The following is a 25,819-nucleotide window of genomic DNA, read 5'->3' on the forward strand; positions in this document are numbered from 1 at the left end:
ATCCAGCCCAGCTCTGTTTGTTTTTGATAACTTAAGTTAGCGCTCTGCCAGTTGATTATTCTTACTCTGGATTTACAAATGTTATTTTCCATTGTCATCCTAAACCCAATCATGCAATCATCGCTATCTCCTAAATCTTTGGCAACTGTTACTTGATCTACTTGCCCGCCGTTCCAAGAGCCAGATCTCTCGGTGCTTCCTTTCGTGTTGAGCTTGGTACCTGTTGCCGAGGGTAATTCTCCTGAACAGATCATATGACGCAGGAGCAGAAGTAAACATTCAGCCCATCAAGTCTGTTCGACCATTCAGTGAGGTCGTGGCTATTCTAATGATCCTTAACTCCACTTCCCTGCTTTTTCTCCCTAATGCTTGATTCACTTACTAATTCAAAATATATGTATCTCAGCCTTGAATATATTTAGCAATGCAGCATTGACAGCTTTCTACAATACAGAATTCCATGAATCAATGTCACTCCGAGAGGAGAAAGTCCTCCTCATCTGTTGTTGGGTGATCCTTTATTCTGAGTTTATGCCTTGGAGGTTTAGACTTTCCCATAAGTGGGGGAAAACCTCTCCATATCTATCCTGTAAACCCTTTGGTAATCGTATATGCTTCACAGGCTCTCCTGCCATTTTTCTAGACTCCGAGTTCAAGCCTAACTTATCCAATCTCTCCTGTTAAAATCCCTCCATACCTTGAATCAATCTACTGAACCTTCTCAGGACTGCCTCCAGTGCCAGTATATTTCTCTTTAGATGAAGGACTGAAGTGTTCACAGCACTCCAGATGTGGTCTGATTAGTGCCTTGTATAGTTTTAGCAACACCTCCCTATTTTTATACTCTGTTCCCAGCAGAATCTCTGAATGCTTGTCCTTTGCCACCATTTCCACTACCACAGTCCCAGTCTATGTATAGGTACTCAAAGTCCCCCATTATAACTATCACTATGCTGTTTACATTTCTGCATATTTTTCTTGCAGATTTGGTGGTGGGAACAGGGTACTGAGTTAAATGATCAGCCAAGATTATTATGAATGGCGCAAAACTTGAAGTGCATCTCTGGGGGTGAACTACATTCCAGGATATGAGGTGTTAGGTTAGATAGGAAAGGAAAGAAAGGAAAAGTGGCAATATTAATTAAGGAGAATGTTTTGGTTTTAGAGAGCGAGATGCCTGGGCAGTTTCAAAGTCCAGGGATAGGTTGTGGAGGGTTGGATTTGTGAGATTCTATTCAGCGGGTCACTGCAACCTTGATGGGCTGAATGGTATCTATCTGCACTGTAGGCAGCCTATGATGCTATGATAAGGTCTATATGACTAAGAAATAAAAGAGCTATTATTACACTGATATATTACGAATGATAACCATAGACCACTAAAAAGCAGGAAGAGGAGGAAATTTGCTGAAGTGCTTAAACCATAGAGAAATGATAATTGGGGACTTCCATTATCCTAATGTAGACTGCTATAGTAAGGGTGAAAAAATTGAGGTTAGAAGTGTTCCTCCTCAGTATGTTTCCAAACCTTTAAGGTAGGTGAGATTGCTACATCTGATTCTGGGGATGAGGTGAATTGTGTGAATCAAGTGTCAGTAAAGGAACATATTGCAAACAGCAATGATGATATGAAAAAGTTGAAGTAAACCTTACTAAAAGGGGCAACCTAGAATAAAAATAATTAATTGGAGAAGAGCCAGTTTTAACTGGGTGACCATGATTCTGCTGCATGTAAATTGGAATCAAAGATTGGTAGCCAAAGCTCAAGGAAGAGATGATTCAATCAAGGTACATTCACATGAAGCAATATAGAACAAACAAAGCTGGAAATCCCTGCATAACCAAAGAGATAGTAAGATCAGGCAAACAAAAATACATATAACAGATGCCACATTAATCATGAGCATCAGAATCAGGCTGGATTTCGAAATTTCAGAATAGAATTAAAAAGCAAAGAGAAAGTATGAGAAGAGGCTGGCAGCCAACATAAAGGTTAATCCCAAAATCTTATTAGGTATATAAATAGTAAGATGATAGTTGGGGCTGAGTAAAGACTGAAAAGCCAATCCATGCACAGAGGCAGAGGACATGGCTGAGATACTAAATGTGTACTTTGCAGTTTGTTTTAACCAAGGAATTTGATGCTGCCAAATTTGTCATAATAGTTAGACTATTGTTTGGACTAACTTTTAATAGAAGATTCAGTAGAAAGTCTGGTTGTACTTAAAGTTGTTATTAGGACTGGATGGACTATAAAAAAGATACTGAAGACATTGTGGAGGTATTGGCTGAAAATGTGCTGCTTTCTATAGAAAGGAGAATGTGGTATAGAGCTAAAGAATTAGAAACATTAAGCCTTCTTCAGAAAAGCAGGTAAATCCAGAAATTAAAGGCCGATCAATTTAGCCTTGGTGGAAAAGCTTTTAGTAGCAACGATCCAGAACCAAGCTAATAAACACGTGGAGAGTTATAGACTAACTGAGGAAGTCAGCACCATGCAAACGGGATAGCTCAAAATTGAACATTCATCAACTACAATCTGTAGGCTGATGGACCAACAAATCCTTCTTTCAATTAACCCTGATTCAAGGAGGAGAATGTGCCATGTGCTACACCAGGCATACCTAAAAATAAGCTGCTAACCTAGTGAAGCTACAACACAGAACTATTTCCATGCTAGACAAAAGTGAGCAATCCCATAACCAACGGATAAACAAAGCTCTGCAATTTTGCTACATCCACTCATGAACAGTAAAGGACAATTAGCTAACCAGAGGAGTTGTTTCAACAGATGTATTTATCCTCAATGATTGGGGGGAACCCAGTAGATCAATGCTGAAGTGCTTAAATGTTTACAACTCTCTTCACCCAAAAGCTCTGAGTTGATGATCCATCTTCACCTTTTCCTGAGGTCCCTAGCATCACATAGAGTCATAGAGATGTACAGCATGCAAACAGACCCTTCAGTCCAACCCATCCATGCCGAGCAGATATCCCAACCCAATCTAGTCCGACCTGCCAGCACCCGGCCCATATCCCTCCAAACACTTCATACTAATATACCCACCTTCAACCGATTAGATTCACTGCCTTTAATATCAAGAAATGGCTGACTACGCTGGATGCGATAAAAGTCATGAGCAAGATCCTACCTTGTAGTTCTGGGCACTTCTACTTCAGAACTAGTTGCATCCATATCCAAGTTGTTTCAGCACAGCTATTATATTGGCATGTGGATCTTTTGTATTCACCCTGTTTTGATGTTATGATACATCATATAGACAAGGTAGTTAAAAAGACATTTGGCACACTTGCCTTCTTTGCTCAGTCCTTTTGAGTTTAGGAATTGGGAAGTCATGTTGAGCTTGTGCAGGACATTGGTCACCCATTTATAGGACGGATATTAGCAAGTTAGAGAGGGTTCAGAAAAGATTTACCAGGACTTTGCCAGGTATTGAAGGATTGAGTGAGAAATAATGGCTGGGTAGGCTGTGACGTTTTTCACTGAAGCATAGGAGGTTCAGAGCCGATCTGACAGAAGTTTATAAAATTATGAGAGGTGTAGATAGAATTAATGGTTGCTGTCTTTTCCCTCAGATGGGGAATCTCAACACTAAGGGGGCACATTTTTAAGGTGACAGGAGAGAGATTTTAAAAAGTCGTGAGAGGCAAATTTCTTTACACAGTGTGGTTCGCATGTGGAATGTACTTGCTGAGAAGGTGATGGATTTGGGTACAATTATAATGTTTAAAAGAAATCTGGACAGATACATGAATAGGAAAGATTTGGAGGGATATGGGCCAGGAGTAGACAGGTGCGATTTGTTTAGTTTAATTTAGGATTATGTTCGGCATGGGCTTGTTGGATTGAAAGATCTGTTTCCATGCTATATGACTCAACAACCTCTGGAGCAAGTGGTACTTGAACCTGGACCTCCCGGCATAAAAGTAGGGACATTGCTACTTTTATTAAAGAGCTTTGTTAAATATTGGCATTTATGTATTTTCTAATCACCCTGTTCAGAGACATTATTACTTATTTCTGGAGCAGGTGGGACTTGAACCCCAGCCTTCTGGCTCAGGGATGGGACACTGCCACTATGTTACAAGACCCCCAATAATTGCATCTGTTCAGTTATGTGGAAATTTGCTCAGGTGTGTCCTGTTCACAAGGAACAGGGCAAATTAAGAGAACTCTTGTGGTATGGTGGTAGTGTCCCTACCTCTGAGCCCGGAGACCTGGGTTCAAAACCCAGCTGCTTTAGAAGTGTGTCATAACAGGCCTGAACAGATTTATTAAAAATAAAACAAATCCCATCCAAGAGGACTCTTGTAACGCAATGGCAGTGTCTCTACTTCCAAGCCAAGAGGTCAGGTCCAAGTCCCACCAGCAAATTGGAAGTTGGGGAATTGAAAGTGGCTGGGAGGTGTTAGGGCAGGGGTGGGGAACCTGCAGCATTCTAGGCCATTGTGTGTGGCCTTTTGAATGAATCCAAATTTTGCAACATGCACGAAAAATGCTTTCTTGCTTTTCAACCACTTATTGCTGCGAATCTACATTCTCCTACTTAACCAAAGTCAAGGCGCCCTTAAGGTCACGAATGACGGATACCCATCTAGAGGATCAGCTAAAACTGCAGACCTCCATGCTGCAGCCAAATATTCAAATGCTTTCCTACAAAAAGCTGTCACAACAAAATCATTAAAAGGTTAGTTAACTTTAGAATTAACATTTTTTTCTTTTTTTAAGTTAGTTAGTACATAGTAGTTAGATTTTTACAAAATAATTTGAATTTTGAAGAATATATAATTGAAGCCTCTTGGATACGGCCTTATTAGATTGCAACTAACATAATGCTGCCTTCCAACATTAAAATGTTCCCCATCTCTGTGTTAGGGGAAGCTTTTTATTGATTGGAGTATTAAAATACAGAAGGTGAAACAAAAACTGAAAATACTGGAGAAATTCAGCAAGTCTGGAAGCATCTTTGAACAGGGAAACAGAATTGACGCTTCAAGTATGGCACATCTCCCCTTCAGAAAGGAAAGAGGTCTGAAATTAATGACTTTTATGCTGTTAACAGAGGGGAAAGAAGAGCAAATTGAACAGATGGTGAAGGTGCCCAGAACAAAAGACAAAGTGTGCTAATGGTGGTTAGGGACAAATGAAAATGTAATTAGGTGTGAAAAGAAGCACATGTCTGTTCTGCTGAGACATGGGACTTGAGTGAGGAAGGTAGTTTGTCCCATATCTATCAGTTTTGGATGAGAAATAAATGTTGGTCTGCCAGTGGCAACTACATCCTATAAGTGAATAAGAAAAAGGATTGAAATATTTGGAACTCCAAGGCCATTTTAAAATGTAGTCTTTGTCAGATCATTGCATAACAGTGATGAGGCCGTTTCTGAATGCTTTCAAGAAACTTATGAAATTGACTTGCAAGTCTCTGCTGATAAACTTCAGTGTTAACACCTGTAGATCATAATATTAAATCAATATTCCTCTTTTATCCCTTCCTTATTTGGAGGCCTGTTAGCCCAATTCACTGGATAGCTAGTTTGCAGTGCAGAGCACTGCCAGCAGTGCAAGTTCAACTCCTGTGCAGGTTGAGGTTACCAAGAAAGCCCTGCCTTCACAACTTCTCCCTTCACCTGAGGTGTGATGATTCTCAGGTTAAACCACTAACAATAGTCTCTCGCTAATGAAAGAGCAGTTCTTTTGGACTAGGGCGACTTTTCCTTTGCCTTATTTTTCAATTAATTTTATATGTATTGAGCAACATTAATAAAAGCATAAGGAGTGGTTAAAAACATTTAGAGAGATGGAAAATGTTTTCCTTTAAATATGTATTTGTCATTGTAAAGCTGGAGATTTGTAGTTTTTCTAACATGAAATTTCCTTTTTTGCTTGTCAATTTAACTGGACAGCGCAAGAGCTAATAACATATACTAACCCTTAAATGCTGCATTAAAATGAAGTTCTGATTCTAGATGAGATCTTAGAATGCTTGAGTTGGAACTTATATCGACTAACTTGAGTTGAAGGGCATTGGGCTACAATTCCTAGTGAAGGCTCTCAGAATTTTCCAGTGTTCGGCTGGGTGTAAATGAATCAGAAACACTATTCAACAGGAAAGTATTTCTCCTCATGTTTTGGTGCACATGTTGTTTCTTTAATTAAAAACAGACATCCTAATCATTTATCTCATTTGCTGTTTGAGAGACACCAGCAACGCACAAATCACCTGTGTGTTGAATATAGTTTGGAGTAGTAGTTTGAAATGTCCTTTCGGTGTCTTTAGACACTTTTTTTTTCTTAACTAGTTTTCATTCTTCCTAATTGAAAAGCAGGATACTTTGGATGCTGAAAATCTGACCTATAAACAGCTAGAAACAACTCAATAGGGAAGGCAGCACCTGTAAAGACAAAGAAGTAAGCAGATGCTGCATGACCCGCTAATTCTTTTTTCAAGCATTTTATCTTTCATTCTTCTTGTCTATGTTCTTGTTATTTCTGTTGGAAAATAACTGATCTATATATAACAGCACAATACTAATTTATCAGGCATTTCCAATAATACTGGTTTTTACAGCTGCATCTCATCTGGTTCAGATCTGACATTCACCAACTTTAAGAATTTAAGATGATGAAAATTTATGAATTAAAACATTTTGTATTCCTTCCTTATTTTTCCTTATCTAAGTTGTTAACAAAAAGAAAAATGCAAGACCAAGAAGAGAATTATGGAGATTTCCCACATCGGAAATTGTGCCAATTTTCAAATACCTTCAGACATTTACTTAGCTGGTTTTTAATCCATTTTACATCATTTTATTTTAGAAAGTATTTCAAATGTCACTTATTTAAAGTTAGATGCCATGTATTGAATAACTTTTCTTGCTCACTTTGTCATATCTTTGAAATACTGTCTGGTAAATTTCTTTTTAGTTGTAATTTAATCAGAATTATATCTGCTAAATAATCCTGATTGTTGGTGCATGTAACAGGCCCAGAATTTAAATTTTATGCTTTAGTTTTTACTAACCCTTTTAAGAGCACAGTTTATTTTTGGCTTTCATCAACATTTTTCTTTCTTTCTGTTTATTAGGTTGAATTCAATTAAGACTGTAATAATGGACAGCCTAGAAGCTATTAATCATGTAACTTACCTGGATTTACGAGACAATCTGCTGACTGAACTTGATTTAAGTGTAATTGCGAGTATTGAACATCTGCATTGTGAGCGCAACAATCTGACTACTCTCACATTAAGTGGATTCTCGTTGAGGACATTGTATGCTGGTTCCAACCGTGAGTCAATCCATTTTGAACTATTTGGCCACTTTCTATTAAGATTTTAAAGACTAAATGACCATAATAATTTATAGTACTGAAATTTTAAAATTAGTTTAGATTAGATTCCCTACAGTGTGGAAACAAGCCATTTGGCCCAACAAGCCCACACCAATCCTCTGAAGAGTAACCCACCCAGATCCATTTCCCTAACACTATGGGCAATTTAACATGACCAGTTCATCTGACCTTCACATCTTTGGATTGTGGGAGGAAATGGGAGCACCCGAAGGAAACCCACACCAACACAGGGAGAATGTGCAAACTCCACACAGACAGTTGCCTGAGGTGGGAATCGAACCTGGGTCCCTGGTGCTGTGAGGCAGCAGCGCTAACCACTGAACCACCGTGCCGCCCTGAAGGAGGCCATTTGCCTGAATAATTTTAAGTACTAGCTCTCCAAATTAGTAGTTAACCAAGTGCCATTTCTCTGCCTTCATCTCAAAACCCTGTGATTTCTTTCTTTTCATGTAAGTATTTAATTCCATTTTGGCTCCTTGATTGAACCTGCCGATATTCCAGATTCTAATTGTTTGCTGCTTGAAACGACTTGTCTTCATGTTGCTATTCTTTTTGTAGCAAATTGTCTTGAATCTGTGTCCCCTCATTCTCGATTCTTTCTTGACTGAAATGGTTTTACCTCATCTTCTCTGTTCAGATTCTTCACGACTTCACATACAACTATTAGATCTCGTCAGCTTTCTTTTCTCGAAACAAACCAGTTTTGACTTCTCCGATTGATGTTTGTGTCTGAAGTTCCTCATCCTAGCAAATGTTCCCATTAATCATTTCTTCGTAGTCAAAACTAGAAATTACTGGAAAACCTCAGTGGGTTTGGCAACATCTGTGGAGAGAAATCAGTTAGTGTTTCAGGTCAAGTAACCCTTTCTCATTTTGGGTCAAATGGCACAGGGTTACTTGACCCGAAACATTAACTCTTATTTCTCTCCACAGATGCTGCCAGACCTGTTGAACATTTCCAGCAATTTCTGTTTTAGTCTCTGATTTTTAGCATCTGCAGCTCTTTCAGTTTTTAATCACTTTTTTCATATTCTGTAATGCCTTCACATCATATACGTTTAGCACATCCTTACTGTTGTTTGACATGTCATTATTCATAAAACCTAAGCTACTGTAAGCTTTATTCATGATTCTCTGTGCCTTTCCTATCTTCAATGACCTATTTGCACATGCATGCAAGTCACTCTGCTTCAACTCTACCTTTAGAGTTGTACACTGTACTGTCCCGCCATTTTTTTTCTCCTAAAACGAATCACTTTGCACCTCTTAGCATTGAATTTGATCTGCCACTTGACAGTCCAGTCTATCAATTAGTCTTATATTTTTGGAATTCTATATTTACCTTTCTGATCCAAACACTGACCCCTGGGGACCTTGCACAATAAACTTTCCTTTAGTCTGATGAACATCCGTTAACAACTATTATCTGATTCTTGTCACAGAGACAATTTAATGTCCATATTGCAGCAGTTTTTTAAGTCCACAAATTATAAATTGCTCACCAGTCAGTTGTGCAGTTCACAAGTCTGTTATGTAATATGAATTATTATAGTGTGGATTCCAGGACCCCTGAACAATCCAAGTGAGCTACAGATTTACTGGAAGTTCCCTAGACTGGGATAGCTTAAAATGAAAAATCCCCTTTTAATTTGTTTAAAAGTGTTTTTTGTACTCCCATGTATGATGTAATCAGGAATGAAGACCTGAGAAGTAATGAGTGATCTGTTTATATTCAACTTGTAGTCTCATTATTGACTAGAATTTCTACTAAACTTATTTTGAATGTTTGCTTAGAATTGACAACACTGAGCATCTATCCACTTCCTGGTCAATTGGTTCATCTTGATCTCTCCAGGTGGGTGTAAATCTGTCTTCATGTTGGCATTGCTTTTTTTTTAGTAAATTACCTTAAATCTATGCCCTCTCGTTCTCAATTCTTTTGACTGGTGGTTTTGTCTGACCTACTTTGTCCAGATCCCTCATGATTTTAATTACTTCTATCAAATAGTTTGTTAGCTCTATTTTATCCAAAAAGAATGTATGTGTAAATATACATGTAAGCTGAAGATAAGACATTTTGCATAATACATCAGTAATTTTAAAATGTTTACAGCATTTAGGTGAGTTAGTTTATGTTTTACAAAATATTTTTTCAGGTAAAAATCAGAGATTTATTGGACTATGATCAAATTATCTTGTTTTATCTCAATAGGAACAAATTAGAATCTGTGCCTGACTGGGTATGTGATGCTAAGAAACTTGAGCTGCTGGATGTCAGTCATAACCTGATTGCAGAATTACCTATGAGGTGAGAAAGGACAATAATGCTCAACTGATATTTATGGATTAAGGCACAGAAGATTTCTTAATAAGCTGATGTCGCTACTTGCTGCTCCCCTCAAGATTCTGTAGTTGTCTTAAAAGACTTCATTTGTCAGATGAAGCGAGCACGTAGCCAACAATTTGGAACCTGATTTTGGTCTGAAAAGCTGAATGTTCTGACTGGTTTCACTTATGCTGTTTGTGAAGAAGCACTTTGCTTTAGTTTAACATTGTTGATAACATTTGATATCTTTAGACTTTTGTAGGGATTGATCATAAATGATTTTATTCATAATCTAGGCTGGCAAGTATACTGATTGGCAGTTTTGAGTTATAGGAGGAGCTGTTTTATGTTGAAGCATTTAATCAGAATCCTGTTATCCACTTAAAATCTTAAAATTCTTTTTGAATAAAAAGACTTTCCTGGTGTTCTTGCAAAATTTCCTCCTCCAACCAAAACAACTAAATGCTGATTATTGGATTACTCATCCTTTACTACAAGTGCCACTTGTTAGGTTCCTGCACATCAAAAATAACCCATTGAATGAATTATTTGGAGAAATTTCAATATAATGAGGCAGTAAGGTATATTATTGAGAATTATGAACACATGCCTGCCCTGAAGTTCCTGCTACATAGACAAAAGGTTTGAAGATTCTGGAAGACCTGTTTGTAGTTCCCTTATGTTCGTATCACAGTGTCTTTTCACTTTAAGTCTTTCTCTCATAATCTTTCAGCTGCTCCTGCTATTTTTGTTTCTCTGTTACTTTCTTCCTATGCCTATTATAGCTGCCCTTTGCATTCTTTTAGTGTGTACCTGTCTTGCCTTTTTGCCCCTAAGTGTAGATGAAATAAGTGAGAATTAGGGAAGGTAGTGAACATGCATTCATATGATACCTTTCACAACCTCAAAGCATCTTAGAATTGTAGAATCCCGACAGTGCAGAAAGAGGCCACTTGGCCCATCTGGTCTGCACCGACCCTCCCAAGAGCATCCCATCCAGATCCAGACATACCACCCTCCTCCGCCCATGAACCCTCAATCCACCTAACCTGCACATCTTTAGATTATAGGAGGTAATTGGAGCGCACAGTGGGAGCCCATGCCAACTCCTCACAGACAGTCATCCAAGGTTGGAATTGAACTGGGTCCTTGGTGCTGTAAGGCAGCAGTGTTAACCACTGAGCCACCATGTTGCCAAACAGCTTATTACTCGTTGATGCATTTTTGAAATCTGTTCACTATTGTAATATAGGAATCAATGCAAATAATTCTGGTTCAGTTAGGACTCAAAAATGAACTAATATTTTTGATTGAAGGATAAATATTGGCTAAGACATCAATAGGACTCCTCAGCTCTTACTGAATAGCACCATAGAATCTTTTATGTCATTCTGTGAGCAAAGGTGGGATATAGGATTAAATTGATAGATGACATTGAAGGTGGTGCAGCACTTACACAATATTGCCCTAGATTTCCAGCCAGAATTATACACTGAAATATAGCTGAAGCTGGAAGTCATGATTTTTGTTTTTGAAGTGGTAGTACTATCACTGAACAAAAGTTGACATATTTGGAAATCTGTCCTTAAAGACTGTGGATGCTTAGTTGATGAGCATCTTCAAGCCTGATGTTGATGGAATTTTGGGAGCTTGTGGAATCAAGGATAAGGTGGGAAAATGAAGTTTCTGTCGGGTTCGACCATGATCGTATTTGGGGGATGGTGAGGATGGACAGTGATTGAGTGATAGTGTCACTCGTCTAGTAATGTGGAAGCCCAAATGAATGCTTTTTGAGCACATTCAAATCCCAGCAGATATTTTATATTCATTTAGAAGTCTGAAAAACAAAGGTAATCTCATTATGGTGAACACAACAACAATCAACAGCTATTTTTTTTAAAAAAAAGTCCATCTGGTTCACTGATTTCCTTTAGTGAAAGAAATTTGCCATCATACCTGTTTAGCTGTATGTGATTCCAAACCCATGTGAAAGTAATTGATTATTAACTACCCTCTGAAATGGTGACTCAGTTAAAGGGTAATTAGGATGGGCAATAATTGCTGGCCATGACAACGATGCCGAGAAAGAACTTGTATTTGTGGGAAAAAAAGACACATTTTGACAGAGATTTTCATCTTGCACTGATCAGGGCAATTTGCAAGAATTACCAAAGCAAAGGAAAAACAGTGTTTACATCATGTCATTTATGCTCCTTAAATGTGCCCAATTTGCTTTACTCTTCATTTGAAGTATCTCACCGGTTTGAGCATCCCGCTGTTACACATAGCTATTGTATAGTGGTAAGGTGAGTGATATTCGTCATTGACAGGATGCAGCTGACAAACCAAAACATTATGTTGCCTATTCACAAATAAGTAACATTTTGAATTATGAATTCCGTGTGTTGGTATGATATTAGATATGTAGATCGAAAAACTGGCAGATTGGATCAAACAGCAGACCCTTTAGACTATTTGCAATAGCATGGTACTGACTGTATCCAACTAGCCCATGCTTGCAAAACTCTCAGCAAGCTGTCCATCATTCACAATAATTTTGCGATTGGACATCATGACTAAATAATTCTGACTCTGCAAAGAATTATGCTTACAAAGAACTTAAGGTTGTCAGTCAGGCTTGCAAAGTGGTGCACTTGCATATACTGGAAGCTACATATATTAATGCCCAGAGCCCTCTACTTTGTAGACAGAAAGAATAGCAGTATTTGAAAAAGAAAATTAATGCAGAATGTCCAACTAATTATTTGATCTACATTTCTATTCCATACATTCTTAAAACTGTGCCTGAAAGAATATTCTTGTATTCTTTTGAATTTAGCTTATGGACAGGTGAAACTGGCAGTGGAAGACTAGAAAGGCAGTTGCTATTTGCCTTATGCTTGCTATTGCTCTGCTTCACCTCAGTCCAATGTAACACTTTGTTCTAGACAACAATGTGGCGTAGTCTTCCAGTGGGGGCGAGTGTATCAAAGATTAAAGTTTCTGATGTTTATGGATGGAGAAACATTGGATTGATTGAAATGTGGAATCAATGTTTATTTGGGAAATTATGTATTTTTGGGGGTGGAAGTGATGAATTAGTTTATTTTGACAAGATGCTGACTGGATCCTAGCAAATCTCTTTAGACATGAAGTGGGGACAGGATTAAATTTATGGTACTTTCTTTAGGATTAAAAAAAATCATTTGAGTTCACATGGAAGCAATGTCTCTTTGGACATACTACAAGTGTCTTGTTGGTACCCGTATAACCATACTGCCACATGAAGCCTTCTGGCTAGGAGAGGAGAAAACAATGTGGTAAGGTTACCTCATAAACAACGTAACTTTTGTACATAATATTAGAAAAATATGTTGTCTTTGTTTGCCTCAGATTACTCTGCAGCTTGAGCCTTCAGAAGGTATTCGTTGGGCACAACCATCTTCAGAGTCTCCCCAGTCACCTGGAGCACACACCCCTGGAAGTTTTTGATGTACAACATAATCAACTAACTGACCTTCCAGAGTTACTTTTCCTCAAGGCTTTGAAGTAAGTAAAACATCTTGTGAGTTATGTGAAGGGATCTGTGTGTAACTAATTTTTCAAATTATTTAATACAATTTTAACTAATTTGTTGTCATAAGTGGAGATGTTCTGATCTTGTTTATTTCCTTTGTTTAAGCCTACTGCATTCTTTAGCTTAAAAGTGATATTTTCGAAACTTGGAAATGGATGCTGCATTTGTCTTGTGGTGTTATTTGGTTGATTTTTTTTCCAGTGTTACCAGTATGGCTAAAATTTAGATTGTTATGAAATGATGGGTTATTACCCTCACGATACTGCTGCACATAGTTGCATGAATACAAGAGTGTCAAACAGCTTACTAACTAATGTTTTTGTTTCTGAAAACTCAAACTCAAATCACAAATTAACATTTATACTCCAATCTAAAGCTTAGTGACTACTATGTAAGTTTATTTGAAATAATTAATAAACTTAGTGTAATACAAATAATAAGTGAACATGTTTTTAAAAAAAACAGAGAAACTAACTCATCAACATTGGATTTTATGTTTTAAAAACTGCTTCAGTATATTGGTTGGGTCATTATGAACTTTAAAAAAAACGCTGCAGCCTTAAATCATCTGTGAGGATCTCCAGAGGAGGGAAGCTCAGGAACAGTCCTGGAAATAATAGCTTTATATACAATGTCAAGAGTTGATGTTTGGCCTCTGCTAGGTATAGGTAAGCAAGATGGGCAACAATAGCACCATTCTTGTCATCAAATCTGCTGACAATGTTAGGATGGATGACAGAATGATTCTGCAAGCGCAGAGCTTAGTCAAGGAGCTAAGTATTAAGAAATGGTTAAGTCCAGAGGTAACTAAAACATGAATGAGGATTCTGGTAGTAGATGAGCTGAAAGAGACTTGTATAAAAGCAAAATACTGTGAAAGCTGGAAATCTGATACAAAAACAGAGAATACTGGAGAAACCCAGCAGGTGTGGCGGCATCTGTGGAGAAGGAAACGCAGTTAATGTTTTGAGTCCAATATGACTCTGCAGAACTAAAGTAGTGTCATATTAGACTCCAAACATTCACTCTGTTTCTCTCTCTCTACAGATGCTGCCAGATCTTCTGAGTTCCTCCCACATTCTCTGTACTTATTTGTGAAAGAAACTTGTGTTGCTTGCTCAAATAGAAACATAAGCAGTTTGTATTGCTGCTTTTCCACACCTAAAGCTATATCCAGTAACTCCAAAAGTTTTCACCATTCTTCATCACTTCTAGAATATTTCAAATAGAAGTGGAAGAATTGTAAATGGGGGATGGTGGTTGTAGGGTCATTCTCATTCCTTCTCTCAGCTTGCTACAATCTTTCCTTTAAATTATAGGCAATACATTACCTGCTAAAGGTCATAAGATAACAAATGTAAATAAATTTAACCGCAAACAGGAAGTCATGATTTTAACATTCTGCTGTGTCCTTCCAGGCAGTGAAAACATGAAGTTTTTAATATCATCAGTCATTAAAATGAATCTTTAGAAGTTTAATGTTTCAGTATCACCTGCAAAGTCTATTCCAGAGAATGATCTCTTCTGTATTCCACCAATTATTTTGGTGGCAAGTGTGTCATTGTGCAATGGCAGGTAGCTCTTGATAAATTGTCTAATTTTATGAATAGTGTATTGAAACGTTCCAATTGCTAGGAAGTAATAGCATTTTTTTTAGTGAATGCTCATTTTAAAAAAAACATAATCCATTTATTTCATGAATACAAAATAGCTTTATCTTTAATTTGTAAATCATTCCAATGGACACTTGCTGCTCATTCAGTAATTCATTATTTAAAAAACGCTCCTTGTATTATTTTAAAGTTATCAATTCCTGCTTTCAACGTATTAAGTCAAATATTACTTAATTATGATAACAAACTTGATAAATTGGTGTCAGCTAACTTGCACAAATGGGATATGTTCCTATTTTGTAACTCATTTGAAATCGACCTAAATGTAAGATGATTGTGGTTCTTGCAGACCAATCATCTCAGACGTTGCTTCAGGAGTTCCTCAGGCTAGAATCTCAAGTCAGAATATCTTGACCATTCTTCTATCATTGCATAGTGTTTATTACAATTCATAATGTCTCAAAATGGAGTAGGTTTGAGAAATGTGCAGGGTTGGGTTAGCATGTCAAGTAACATTCATCCCACAGAAGTGAAAGCCACTGGTTATCTCCAATAAGGAAAAACTTGACATACAGTGAAACTACAATTACCAAGGTCCCCATCAGCAACGTAAGAGACCCTTTTGATTATAAATTCACCTTGACCAGTCAAGTAAATGAAGTGGTTGTTGTAGCAGGTTAGAGTTGATATTCAACAGCTGATGGTTCTTATCCTCTGTCCTGAAAACTTGTAAATCTTCTACAAGGCTGAAAACAGTTATCTGCTGGAATACTTCGAGCTGCCTGAATGAGTGTAACTGCAACAGCATTCCATAAACTAATCTACAAAATAGCAGCCAGCTTGATTGATGCTTCACCTAGTAACCTAGACATCTATTTCCATTACACACCAGCATAATGTGGCTACAGTGTTTTTTTTTCCAGGCACTCACCAAGGTTTCTTCATCTACCCCTCCAAAGCTCATGTACTCAGCCATCCATATGGGCAAGGGCGGCAGGTTCATGGAAGCATCATCACTTCCAAATTTGCTTAAAAGTCTGTCTCAATCCTGACTTGAGGTTATTTTGCTAATCATTCATTATCATTGAATCAAATTTTTGAAACCCTCTGCCATCAGTATGTGGACTACACTAATTCATGAGAACAGCTACCACCACTTTCTTTGCTGGAGATTGACAGTAAATTCTGGCCTTGACCGCAGTGCCCAAACTCAGGTATAAAAGAACCAATATTTCAATATCTTGTAAAATCTACTTTTGGTTTGTTATAGCTTGCGATGTCTCAATGTATCTGCAAATAACCTGGAATCACTGCCTCCTAGCAGTGATATTGAAGACAGTCTCAGTGTGTTGCAAGAACTTTATCTAACAGGAAACAATCTGACTGATAAATGTGTCCCAGTGCTGACTGGGCACCCACGTCTTCGGGTCCTTCATATGGCTTACAACCAACTTCAATCATTTCCAGCCAGGTAAAGCACATTTCGTAGACTATCTGTTCATCAAAAATTTTGGAAAGGTGTATCGAACGTTATACAACTAGAAAGGAAATTGCAGAATACATTTCTTCTTAAAACGTCATACTTTATGCTCTTGGTGATGAAGGTTGCTGATGTAGCAAAAACACCATCTCCTCATTTGACAGAATTTGACTGTAAGGGCCTGATCTTACTAGTAGTTGTGCAAGACTACCCAAATTCCTTTCACTTAATCACAGTCATGGACCTTCAAAGAGAGGAGATATTCATTAATTAGATTGTGTTGAATTCAAAGCTGGGTATCAGATATGGAAAAACAAAATGCTAATTTCTTGAAAATATTTTCTTTGTAACCTGTTCGGGGATGTTATTACTTATCTCTGGAGCAGCTGGGACTGGAACCCAGGCCACCTAGCTCAGAAGGAAGGAAATTATCACTGTGTCACTAGAGTCTGCTAATCTCCTGAACCTGTTTATCTAATCAACCTGTTCAGAGATGTTATTACACATTTCTGGAGCTGGTGGGATTTGAACCTGGCCTTCTTGGTCCAGGGGTAGGGACACTACGACTGTGCCACAAGAGCTGCATAGTCTCCTGATATTTTTTTAACTGAACTTTTTTCTAAAATTCCTGTTCAGAGGTATTATTATACACACCTAGAGCAGGTGGGAGTTGAACCTGGGCCTCCTGGCGCAGAGGTTAGGACACTATCACTGTACCACTACAGCCCCCTAATCTCCTGAACTGTTTAATGATTTAGTAACTTCGCTTGTTTGTTTTAATGAAATAATGAACATCTATCCCTCTGGTTTGCTCACTAACTTTACTCTTTTCCTTCAGTAAGCTGTCAAAGTTGGAGCTACTAGAGGAACTGAATCTAAGTGGAAACAAGCTGAAAGCTGTTCCTACCACCATCACAAATTGCAAGCGATTGCACACACTCATTGTTCACTCCAACAGTATTGCTGTCTTTCCAGAGATCCTGCATTTACCAGAAATTAAGGTGCAAAATGTCGTCAGGCTGATTCTGTGATGTTTTATGTGTTGTATTTCTCCTTCTCTTCTTTTTTCACCTCTCCCAATTCTAACACATTGTTGTTATTCCATGACAGGGTATCTTTTGATAGAAAGCCATCATTAACTTCTCCCCCTCCACTCTATACAGTATACTACTACTTCATAATCTTATTTACATTTCATATGCTGTATGCTGATATTGCCAAATTTATCATATATCTTACACGTAATAACTTAGATGCCTTTCAATAAAATGCAGCTAATGTACCCCAAGCACGCTCTTGATTACTGATGTATTGAATAAAAATCGTTTTCTTATTTAAGATATAACGTAAGAAGGAATTGAATAGGGAATAGCAATTTTTTAAAAGAAAAAATACAGAGGAACCTTGATTATGTGAACGAGATGAGTGGGCACGATTTCGTTTGGATCATTGATTGTTTGGTTAATTGATACAATGCCTCTTCTCTGGGGCTCTGGGTTTTCTGTTAAGTCCACTCCCTGTTCAGGAGACCAGGCAGCAGCACACCATGTGCGAGCCCCTGCCCTAGTCTTCTCTCTCTCACCTTTTCCCCCCGACTCCCCCACCAGCCCCCAACCCTGTCCAACACTGACCCCACCCCCACCATGCCCCACCTGCCATCAATGCCCAACCATCCAATCCCTACCCCTGCCCAACCCTCGGCCACCATCCAGCAACGCCCCATGGTCCACCACCAGCCTGATTCAGCTGCCCTGCCCCCCTCCTCCAGGGCAGCAAGCCTGGACACCAGCAACAAGACTGCTGCTGCCTTGGGGGGGAGGGGGGGAGGGAGGGAATGAGTTTCCAAATAGCGCCTGCGCGCACATGCACACGCAGCCACATACACAACTTTTTACTGCAACATTTTGATAGGTTTCGCCTTTGCCCTGTACAGAACAATGTTGAAGGGATTATCTGGGGAAGGGGGGTTTTGGGTACATCCCTGTGTGGAACCCCAGGGAAAGTGTGTGGGAGAGAGATGGTGGGATGTCAGTCATTTGGAGACGCTCCCATCAAAGTCCAGGACTGTTGTCAGCAGCATTTCAATAAGCTGAGTTCACTTTTAATCACTGTGAACAAAAGATGTAATCAGTTTTAGAAACACATCTTTGATGTAATATTTCCATGGAGACCTTGAGATCATCTTCGAATAATCCGGAATTCGGAGAATTGATATTTGGATAATCGAGGTTCCTCTGTATACGTTCATGAATTTTGTTTTGATTATAGGGTTGTGAAATTTGACCGTGAAGATGAAAATTGAAGTGGTGAGCTTAAGGGGAAAAAAAATCACTGCGTGATGGCTAATTATGCTTAGTCTCTTATTATGCAGTTCATAACTGCGTTGTTATCTAATTTGGCCTAGAATAGAAACTTAAATCAAAACTTTGTGTATCTCATTGTTGAAGTTTGAAGTAATTAGATAACTACAGTAGCTACTTGCTGCCATCTATTGCAGCTTAAAATAATCTGGATTTCTAGTCAAAATTCCTTATCTAGTTGGAATTTGTTTCCATTTCCTTTGCTTATCTGTGGATAATTTGAATGAAGCTGTATGAAGCAACTGATTTTATCTATTGGTTATTCAATCACTTGCCTCGTTGATAAGAGATTAAACATGCCACATTTGTTTAGTTTATATAAGCAACCATCATTATTACATTGCATTATGTTACCACTAACTTCAATTTTCTTTATTCTGTTTTAGTTAGTTGACCTAAGCTGTAATGAACTTACAGAGATCTTGATGCCTGAGACCCTGCCAGCCACTTTGCAAGAGCTGGACTTGTCTGGCAACACAAATCTTGTCCTTGATCACAAGACCCTGGAGATATTTAGGTAGGTATTATCCTGTTCATATATAGTCTCAATACTGTGCATGTATAGCTTAAATCATGATAAAAAGTTCAGTTGGTGAAGTCGCTTTGTGAGGAGAAGCTCACATAATAGGATGAGTTTTCAATGACATGTGGAAGCTGGATCAGACACATCCAGGTCCACTATTTCCCATCTGCCTAAGCTGTCTTGCCTCCCAAACCACTTTCAGATAGAATCTGGGAAAAAGCAGGTACCTGCTTTCAATCGATGGATCGTAAGTCAAAGCAGCTAGAGAGCTTGTTTTAAAATTCGCTTTGAACATGGACATGGTTAGCTGGCAAGCATTTATTGCCTTTCCCTAGCAGTGATTGATACAACTGAGTGGCTTGTTAGGCCATTTCAGAAGACGGGTAAAAAAATGAGGTCTGCAGATGCTGGAGATCACAGTTGAAAATGTGTTGCTGGTTAAAGCACAGCAGGTCAGGCAGCATCCAAGGAATAGGAAATTCGACGTTTCGGGCATAAGCCCTTCATCAGGAATGAGGAGTGTATCTTAGCCTGCTTGGCACACTCTCCTCATTCCTGATGAAGGACTTATGCCCTAAACGTCGAATTTCCTATTCCTTGGATGCTGCCTGACCTGCTTTGCTTTAACCAGCAACACATTTTCAACATTTCAGAAGACAGTTGAGAGTGAACCACATTGCTGTGGGTTTGGAGTAACATGTAGGCCAGATCAGATGAGAACAGCCCTGAGGGACATCAGTGAGCCAGGCGTGTTTTTCTGACAGTCAACAGTGGACTCATGGTTATCAGTGGACTCTTAATTTGTAGATATTTGTTTTGGAATTTAAATTTCACCTTTTGCCACAGCAGGATTCAAACCTGGATCCCCAGAATTTTAGCTGAGTTTTTGGATTAGTGGACTAACAATAATACCACTAGGCTATCACTTCCCCTAATAAATACTTATTGAGGCTCCTGTCCTGTACTCCTTGAAATTTCTAGTCAGTAGGTGCCCCCCCACTTTGGCCAGAATACACCCAGTAAAAAGTGGCAGCCACCAGCAGATTAGAGCAGCTAAACATTTCTTCCTGCTTTCTGCACCCAACTTGGATGACTGATCCCTCTCCTCAATGGCGGTCTAACAGCCTATTAAGGTTCTTAAAGAATTTCTAAGTGCTTGGAGCATCTCTCCACTTTAACAGGCCCTCTTCTTTCTCTACCTGCTCTAACAGGCTGATGCTATCCTTAATTGGATAGTGAGCTGCCTTTTTGGCTAATCTTGGGTTATTCCCTTGAAACCAGTGATGGGTGAGTATCTCCAACATTGTATGGGATCAGGACTAGCTTTGATCCCGGTGCAGCAGTCCTAACTCCAAACAAGTCTTGCTCAATATTCAGGCTGATGACCGCAATAATATTAGAAGATGTTCTGATTAAAAGCTTTAAAGCAAAAACATGGAAAAGTGAACAGGTAAAGATCAAAAAGGCGAAATATTTAATAGGGGTGAGGACAGGATTGATTAAACGTTGAAAGAGTTGATGCTAAAACAAATACAAGACTGAATTTTATGTTCATCCACTATAAGTATGAAGCTGGGTAGAGTCGTAAAACGCAGCATGTGGCTTTTGTGCCACAAACCTAAATGTACTCAATATTTTTTCCATTTTACTGGGGCCTTGGGCGGCATGTCCTCTTAGCTGTGAAGCATGTAAGTGGCTAATCAATGATCATTTAAGTGACCTTATCCCACTCTGCTGTTCTTTTTTTTATATTTTCTAATCAAACTTGTAATGTGGCTCATTAAAATGTGTTTGAAGCAAGACACATTCACACACATGGACCTATTCTGTGCAAACAAACTGAGTTACTCAGGAGCTTGGGAAACCTACAGTTCTTTCTTGGTTCCTACTTGATAATGCTAATCAGTCAACCTGCCAAAAAGTCGGCATCCTTTTCTCCTGGAGAATAAACTGTCGTGATCTGGAAATTTGACATTCTTGCATGTGTCCTGTTGAGGTCAAAATGAAAGCTTTGGCAATATGTCTCTCTTCTCAGAAACGATAGGTTCTTACATTCGTAGTTGGCAACCAGTTTGATCCTTTACATTGAAACATATAATGCCTTATGTTACATCGTCAGTAGCATCAGTGCTGCAAATTGGGAAAGCAAATATTTCAAAATTCATTCATGGGAAGTGGGCATTGCTGGCTGACCAGCACATACTACCTGTCCCTAGTTTCCTGGAGAAGTTGGTGGTGGTGAGTTGCCGCCTTGTACCACTGTAGTTCACCAGCTATAGATTGACCCACAATGCTATTCAGGAGTGAATTCCAAGATTTTGACCCAAAAACAGTGATTTTTTCCAAGTTAGGATGGTGAGTGGCCTGGAGGGCTACTTGCAGGTGGTGGCATTCCCATGTATCGACTGCTCTTGCCCTTCCAGATGGAAGTGGTCGTGGGATTGGAAGATGCTGTCTATGGATCTAAGGTGATTTCTAAAGTGTATCTTGAAGATAGTACAGACTGCTGCTACTAAGCATCAGTGTGGAGAGAGTAGATGTTTGTGGTTGTGTTGCCAGTCAAGTGGCTGCTTTGTCCTGGAACGTGTTAAACTTATTGAGTGTTCTGGCAGCTGCATCCATCCAGGCAAGAAGTGAGTATTACATAAGACTTGTGACTTGTTGCTAGTGGGCAGGCTTTGGAGAGTCAGGAGGTGAGTTACTTGCCGAGTATTCCTAGCCTTTGATCTGCTCTCGTAGCCACCTTTTTCAAAAAAGATACTTTTTTATTGAGTAAAAAAGGATTTTTTGAATATTGGAGCAAATACAAAGCAATATAAAGAAACCCGCTAATTACATAAGTAATAACTGATTACTAACAACTATCTTAAAAAAAAATCTCAGTAATTATGATGACCATACAGCTCGATGAGACAAAGTAATAGCCCTTGACCATCGAGGGCATAAATTTATACACATTCATGTGTTCATAGTTTCTCCTCTCTGGATACCAGCCTCATTAAACAGAATTGTCATGGTGATATAAAGACCCTTATTAGTACGGCAGACAAATCAGTGCCCAGGTAGTCCAAAATGGGTTGCCATGTCTTAAAAATATTCTCAGTTTTATGGTGCACCATACCTCTAAGAAAGTCCAAATGGATGCTTCCATGATCAGCTTATGCCAGCCCTGGGGGGTTTTCAGGCACACACCCTAACAGAATGTTCTTTCTTGCACAAAAAGTGAGGATATTGAAAAGTGTTTTTTGTGCACGTCTAATGGAAGTAGATTAACAAGGCCAAGAAGGGGATACTGGTTCCAACTCCACCTCTGCTCCCAAGGCCTTCTCTATTTTGCCTCCCACAGTACTTCAGTATGTCTGTAGCTTGTGGCAGGACCAGAGACAATGAGTAAACCTGCCCATGCTCACTTTACATTAAGGACACATTGGAGATACTCCCGTTTTAAACATGAAAGGTGGTCTGGAGCCAGTGGACCCTGTGGAGAATTTTCAATTATAAGGTTCTGTTCCAAATCGAGATCCTTCTTGCACTTTTCCAGATATCATCCTCCCATATTTCAGGAGCGATCTCAACATCCAGCTTCCTCTCCTATACCTTACAGAGCCATTTGGACTCTTCTGAGGGACCCTCTCCAATAGGTGATAGACATTGCTGACAGAACGTGTGTTCTCAGCACCCTCTTCACCCTCTATCAGATTTGTAACAATCAGTTAGAAGTATGGTCTCTTTTTGTATGTAAATTCTGATTTGAAAAAAACAGAAGAGGTCCCTATTGGGCAACTCGTTTACCGAGCCAACTGGTCAAACAACATCAGCATACCCCCCTGAATAAGTCACCCAAGCAAGACACATAGCTGCTCACCATTTTAAACCCCGAATTCATCACCACAGCTGAGAACCCGGGATACCAACTATGGGTGTAAGAAATGACATTTTGGCAATATTGCCCTCGTTCTGACCCATTGCCCTCCACGTTTTAACAGTATTAATAACTATTGGGCCATGGCAATATTCCTTAAGTGTCCTTATTTTGTCCAAGAACAGCAAGCTAGAAGGGGGTATCTTGCCTGAGATGCTTCAATGTCCAAAAAAAATTTTTCTTTACAAAATTATAAAACTACAAAAATGTGAAAATATATTATTATAACAACAATAAACATGAACCAACTACTGTACAAAGACCTCATTACACATCAATAAATAAATAAATAAATAAATAAATAAATAACACCTATCAGGGTAACAAGACCATAGCTGTCATCCTTCGAGAGCATCAATTATTAAACCCACGTTTGCTTGAAATTCTTCCTCTCAGGACATTAGGCTTATTAAACCAAACCACCATGGCTAGACAAAAGCCCTAATTAAAATGGTGGATAGACCTGCTTCAGAATGCATCAAAAAGCACTGCCATATCTTATAAAATTGTCTGTTTTCTGGTGCACCATGTTTGTAAGAACGTCTAAAGGAATGTGTTCCATAATTAACTTATGCCACCCTGACAGACCCAGGGAGTTCTCAAACACCCAGCACATCAGAATGTTTCTCCTTGCACAAAAAGGGAGGATGCTAAAAAGCTTTTTCCCATGTACATCTAGGGAGATGTATAAGGGAAAACCCAGGAGAAGAGAAACAGTGTCCACCTTGACTTCGGTGGCCAAGACCCCCTCCATTACTCCTGCCACAGCACTCCAATACGGAGCCAGTGGCAGGACCACAACCAATGAGTGACGGTACCTGTATTTATTTTACATTTGGGGCACATTGAAGATGCACCCTGCATAAAGTTTGCAAGAAGATCTGGGGCCAGGTGAGCCCTATGAAAAATCTTTAACTGCATAGAAGGGTCCTATTTCATATCGAAATCTTCCTCATGTTCTCACAAGTGGTCTCCCAAGTTTCCGCCATGATCTCTATGCCCAACTCTCTCTCCCAGGCCTCGTAATTGCTCGAAGTCACCCGAGGAACCTCCCCCCAACAAATGATAGAGAGTACTCACTGAAAGAGAGCTTTTAGTCTGAAGCACCCTCTTTTCCATATCAGATCTATAACCCTCAGTCAAAAGCATGGTCTCTTTTTCAGATAAAATCTGATCTAAAAAAAAAATCGAAAGAGATCCCTACTCAATAATCCATACTTAGGAGTTATTTTATCAAATGACATTAATGTTTCATCTTCAAACAGATCGCCCAAATAAGAGACTCCCCTGTCTGCCCAGGACTTAAACCTGGGTTCAGTTGTCCCTGGCTGGAAACCTGGCATACCATCTAAAGAAGTATGTTTTGGACATATTGCCCTACATCCTTTGACAGTATTAATAACTATTGGATTGTGGTAATATTCTGAAACTATCCTCATTTTGTCCAGAAACAACAGATTAATAAGAGGACACTTTGCCTGGGAGGCCTCAATCTCCAACCATATTGACGTCGAGTCCTCTCAGGCCCAATCATTCACAAAACATAGAAGGGAGCTCAACTGATATCTTCTGACATCCGGGAGATACACTCCTCCCAACCCCTGGGACATTTGCCATTTCGTAAGCTTGGTAAGGGGCTGCTTATGGCGCCAAATAAAAGAACTAGACCAACCATTTAATTTCTGAAATGTTTGTCTCGGAAAAACCAAGCGAACCATCTGCAAAGGGTATAATTTTAATATGGGCAACTCGACCTAGCCATGCTATTGGAAGGGGCCCCCCCATCTTGGAAGGTCTTTTTTAATCTTATCAAACAAATGAACTAAATTAGCCTTGAATAACTTGAATAATAAATTAAAATTAGGGGTAACCGAGAGGCCCAAAAAAAAAGCTTCCTAGTGCCCACTTAAAGGGGGACCCACCTTCAACGTCTGGTATTCCCTAACACTCCCATAGGCATAGCCTCCGATTTTGAAAAATTGATCTTGTAACCTGAGAAAAAGCCAAATGAGTTAATACATCCCATTAAATAGGGCACCAAAACCGCCATGTTCGAAAGAAAAATGATATCATGATCCACGTATAATGTGATCTTATGCACCCATGATCCTACTTCTGGGGCAGCTATATGAGGGTGCCAACGAATGGCCTCTGCCAGTGGCTCAATCGTCAATGTGAAGAGCAAAGGTGGGAAGAGACAGCCTTACCGACTGCCCCTACCAGTGTTAAAATTATCAGACCGTATACCATTATTGAGAATGCTGCTAGAGGATCACTGTAAAGGATCCTTATCTATCTAGTAAACACTTAATCTAGACTAAACCGCTCCAGTGTATAAAAAGATACGGCCATTCCACCTGGTCAAATGCCTTCTCCGTGTCCAAGGAAATTACCAACCCTTGTACTGACTGTTGTTGGCACACTTGAATCATGTTAAGCAGTCTCCTAACATTATTAAAAGATCTGCAAGCCTGTCTGATCCTCCTTAACAATTGAGGGCAACACTCTTTACAACCTCGATGCCAGAGCCTTCGATAAAATTTTAAAATCAGCGTGTAAAAGTGAGATGGGTCTGCAAGAAGCACAATTTTCCCGGGTCTTCCCTTTCTTCAGGATAAGAGAGATATTAGCCCCTCTCTAGGA

General features: G+C 39.1%; 1 protein-coding gene across 1 annotated transcript in view; it reads left to right on the plus strand.

Moving 5' to 3' along the window:
* The window catches only part of LOC132823692 (PH domain leucine-rich repeat-containing protein phosphatase 2-like), a 141,748-nt gene that overhangs the window by 101,092 nt on the left and 14,837 nt on the right, over positions 1 to 25,819 (plus strand). Inside the window, exons 9-15 of the mRNA XM_060837659.1 lie at positions 7,110 to 7,312; positions 9,170 to 9,230; positions 9,588 to 9,683; positions 13,095 to 13,250; positions 16,162 to 16,362; positions 17,210 to 17,372; positions 19,118 to 19,248. Of these exons, the coding sequence (XP_060693642.1) occupies positions 7,110 to 7,312; positions 9,170 to 9,230; positions 9,588 to 9,683; positions 13,095 to 13,250; positions 16,162 to 16,362; positions 17,210 to 17,372; positions 19,118 to 19,248 (1,011 nt within the window). The remainder of the gene's footprint in view (positions 1 to 7,109; positions 7,313 to 9,169; positions 9,231 to 9,587; positions 9,684 to 13,094; positions 13,251 to 16,161; positions 16,363 to 17,209; positions 17,373 to 19,117; positions 19,249 to 25,819) is intronic.

Source organism: Hemiscyllium ocellatum, chromosome 17 (assembly GCF_020745735.1).
Source record: "Hemiscyllium ocellatum isolate sHemOce1 chromosome 17, sHemOce1.pat.X.cur, whole genome shotgun sequence".
In the NCBI taxonomy this organism is placed as follows: Eukaryota; Metazoa; Chordata; class Chondrichthyes; order Orectolobiformes; family Hemiscylliidae; genus Hemiscyllium; species Hemiscyllium ocellatum.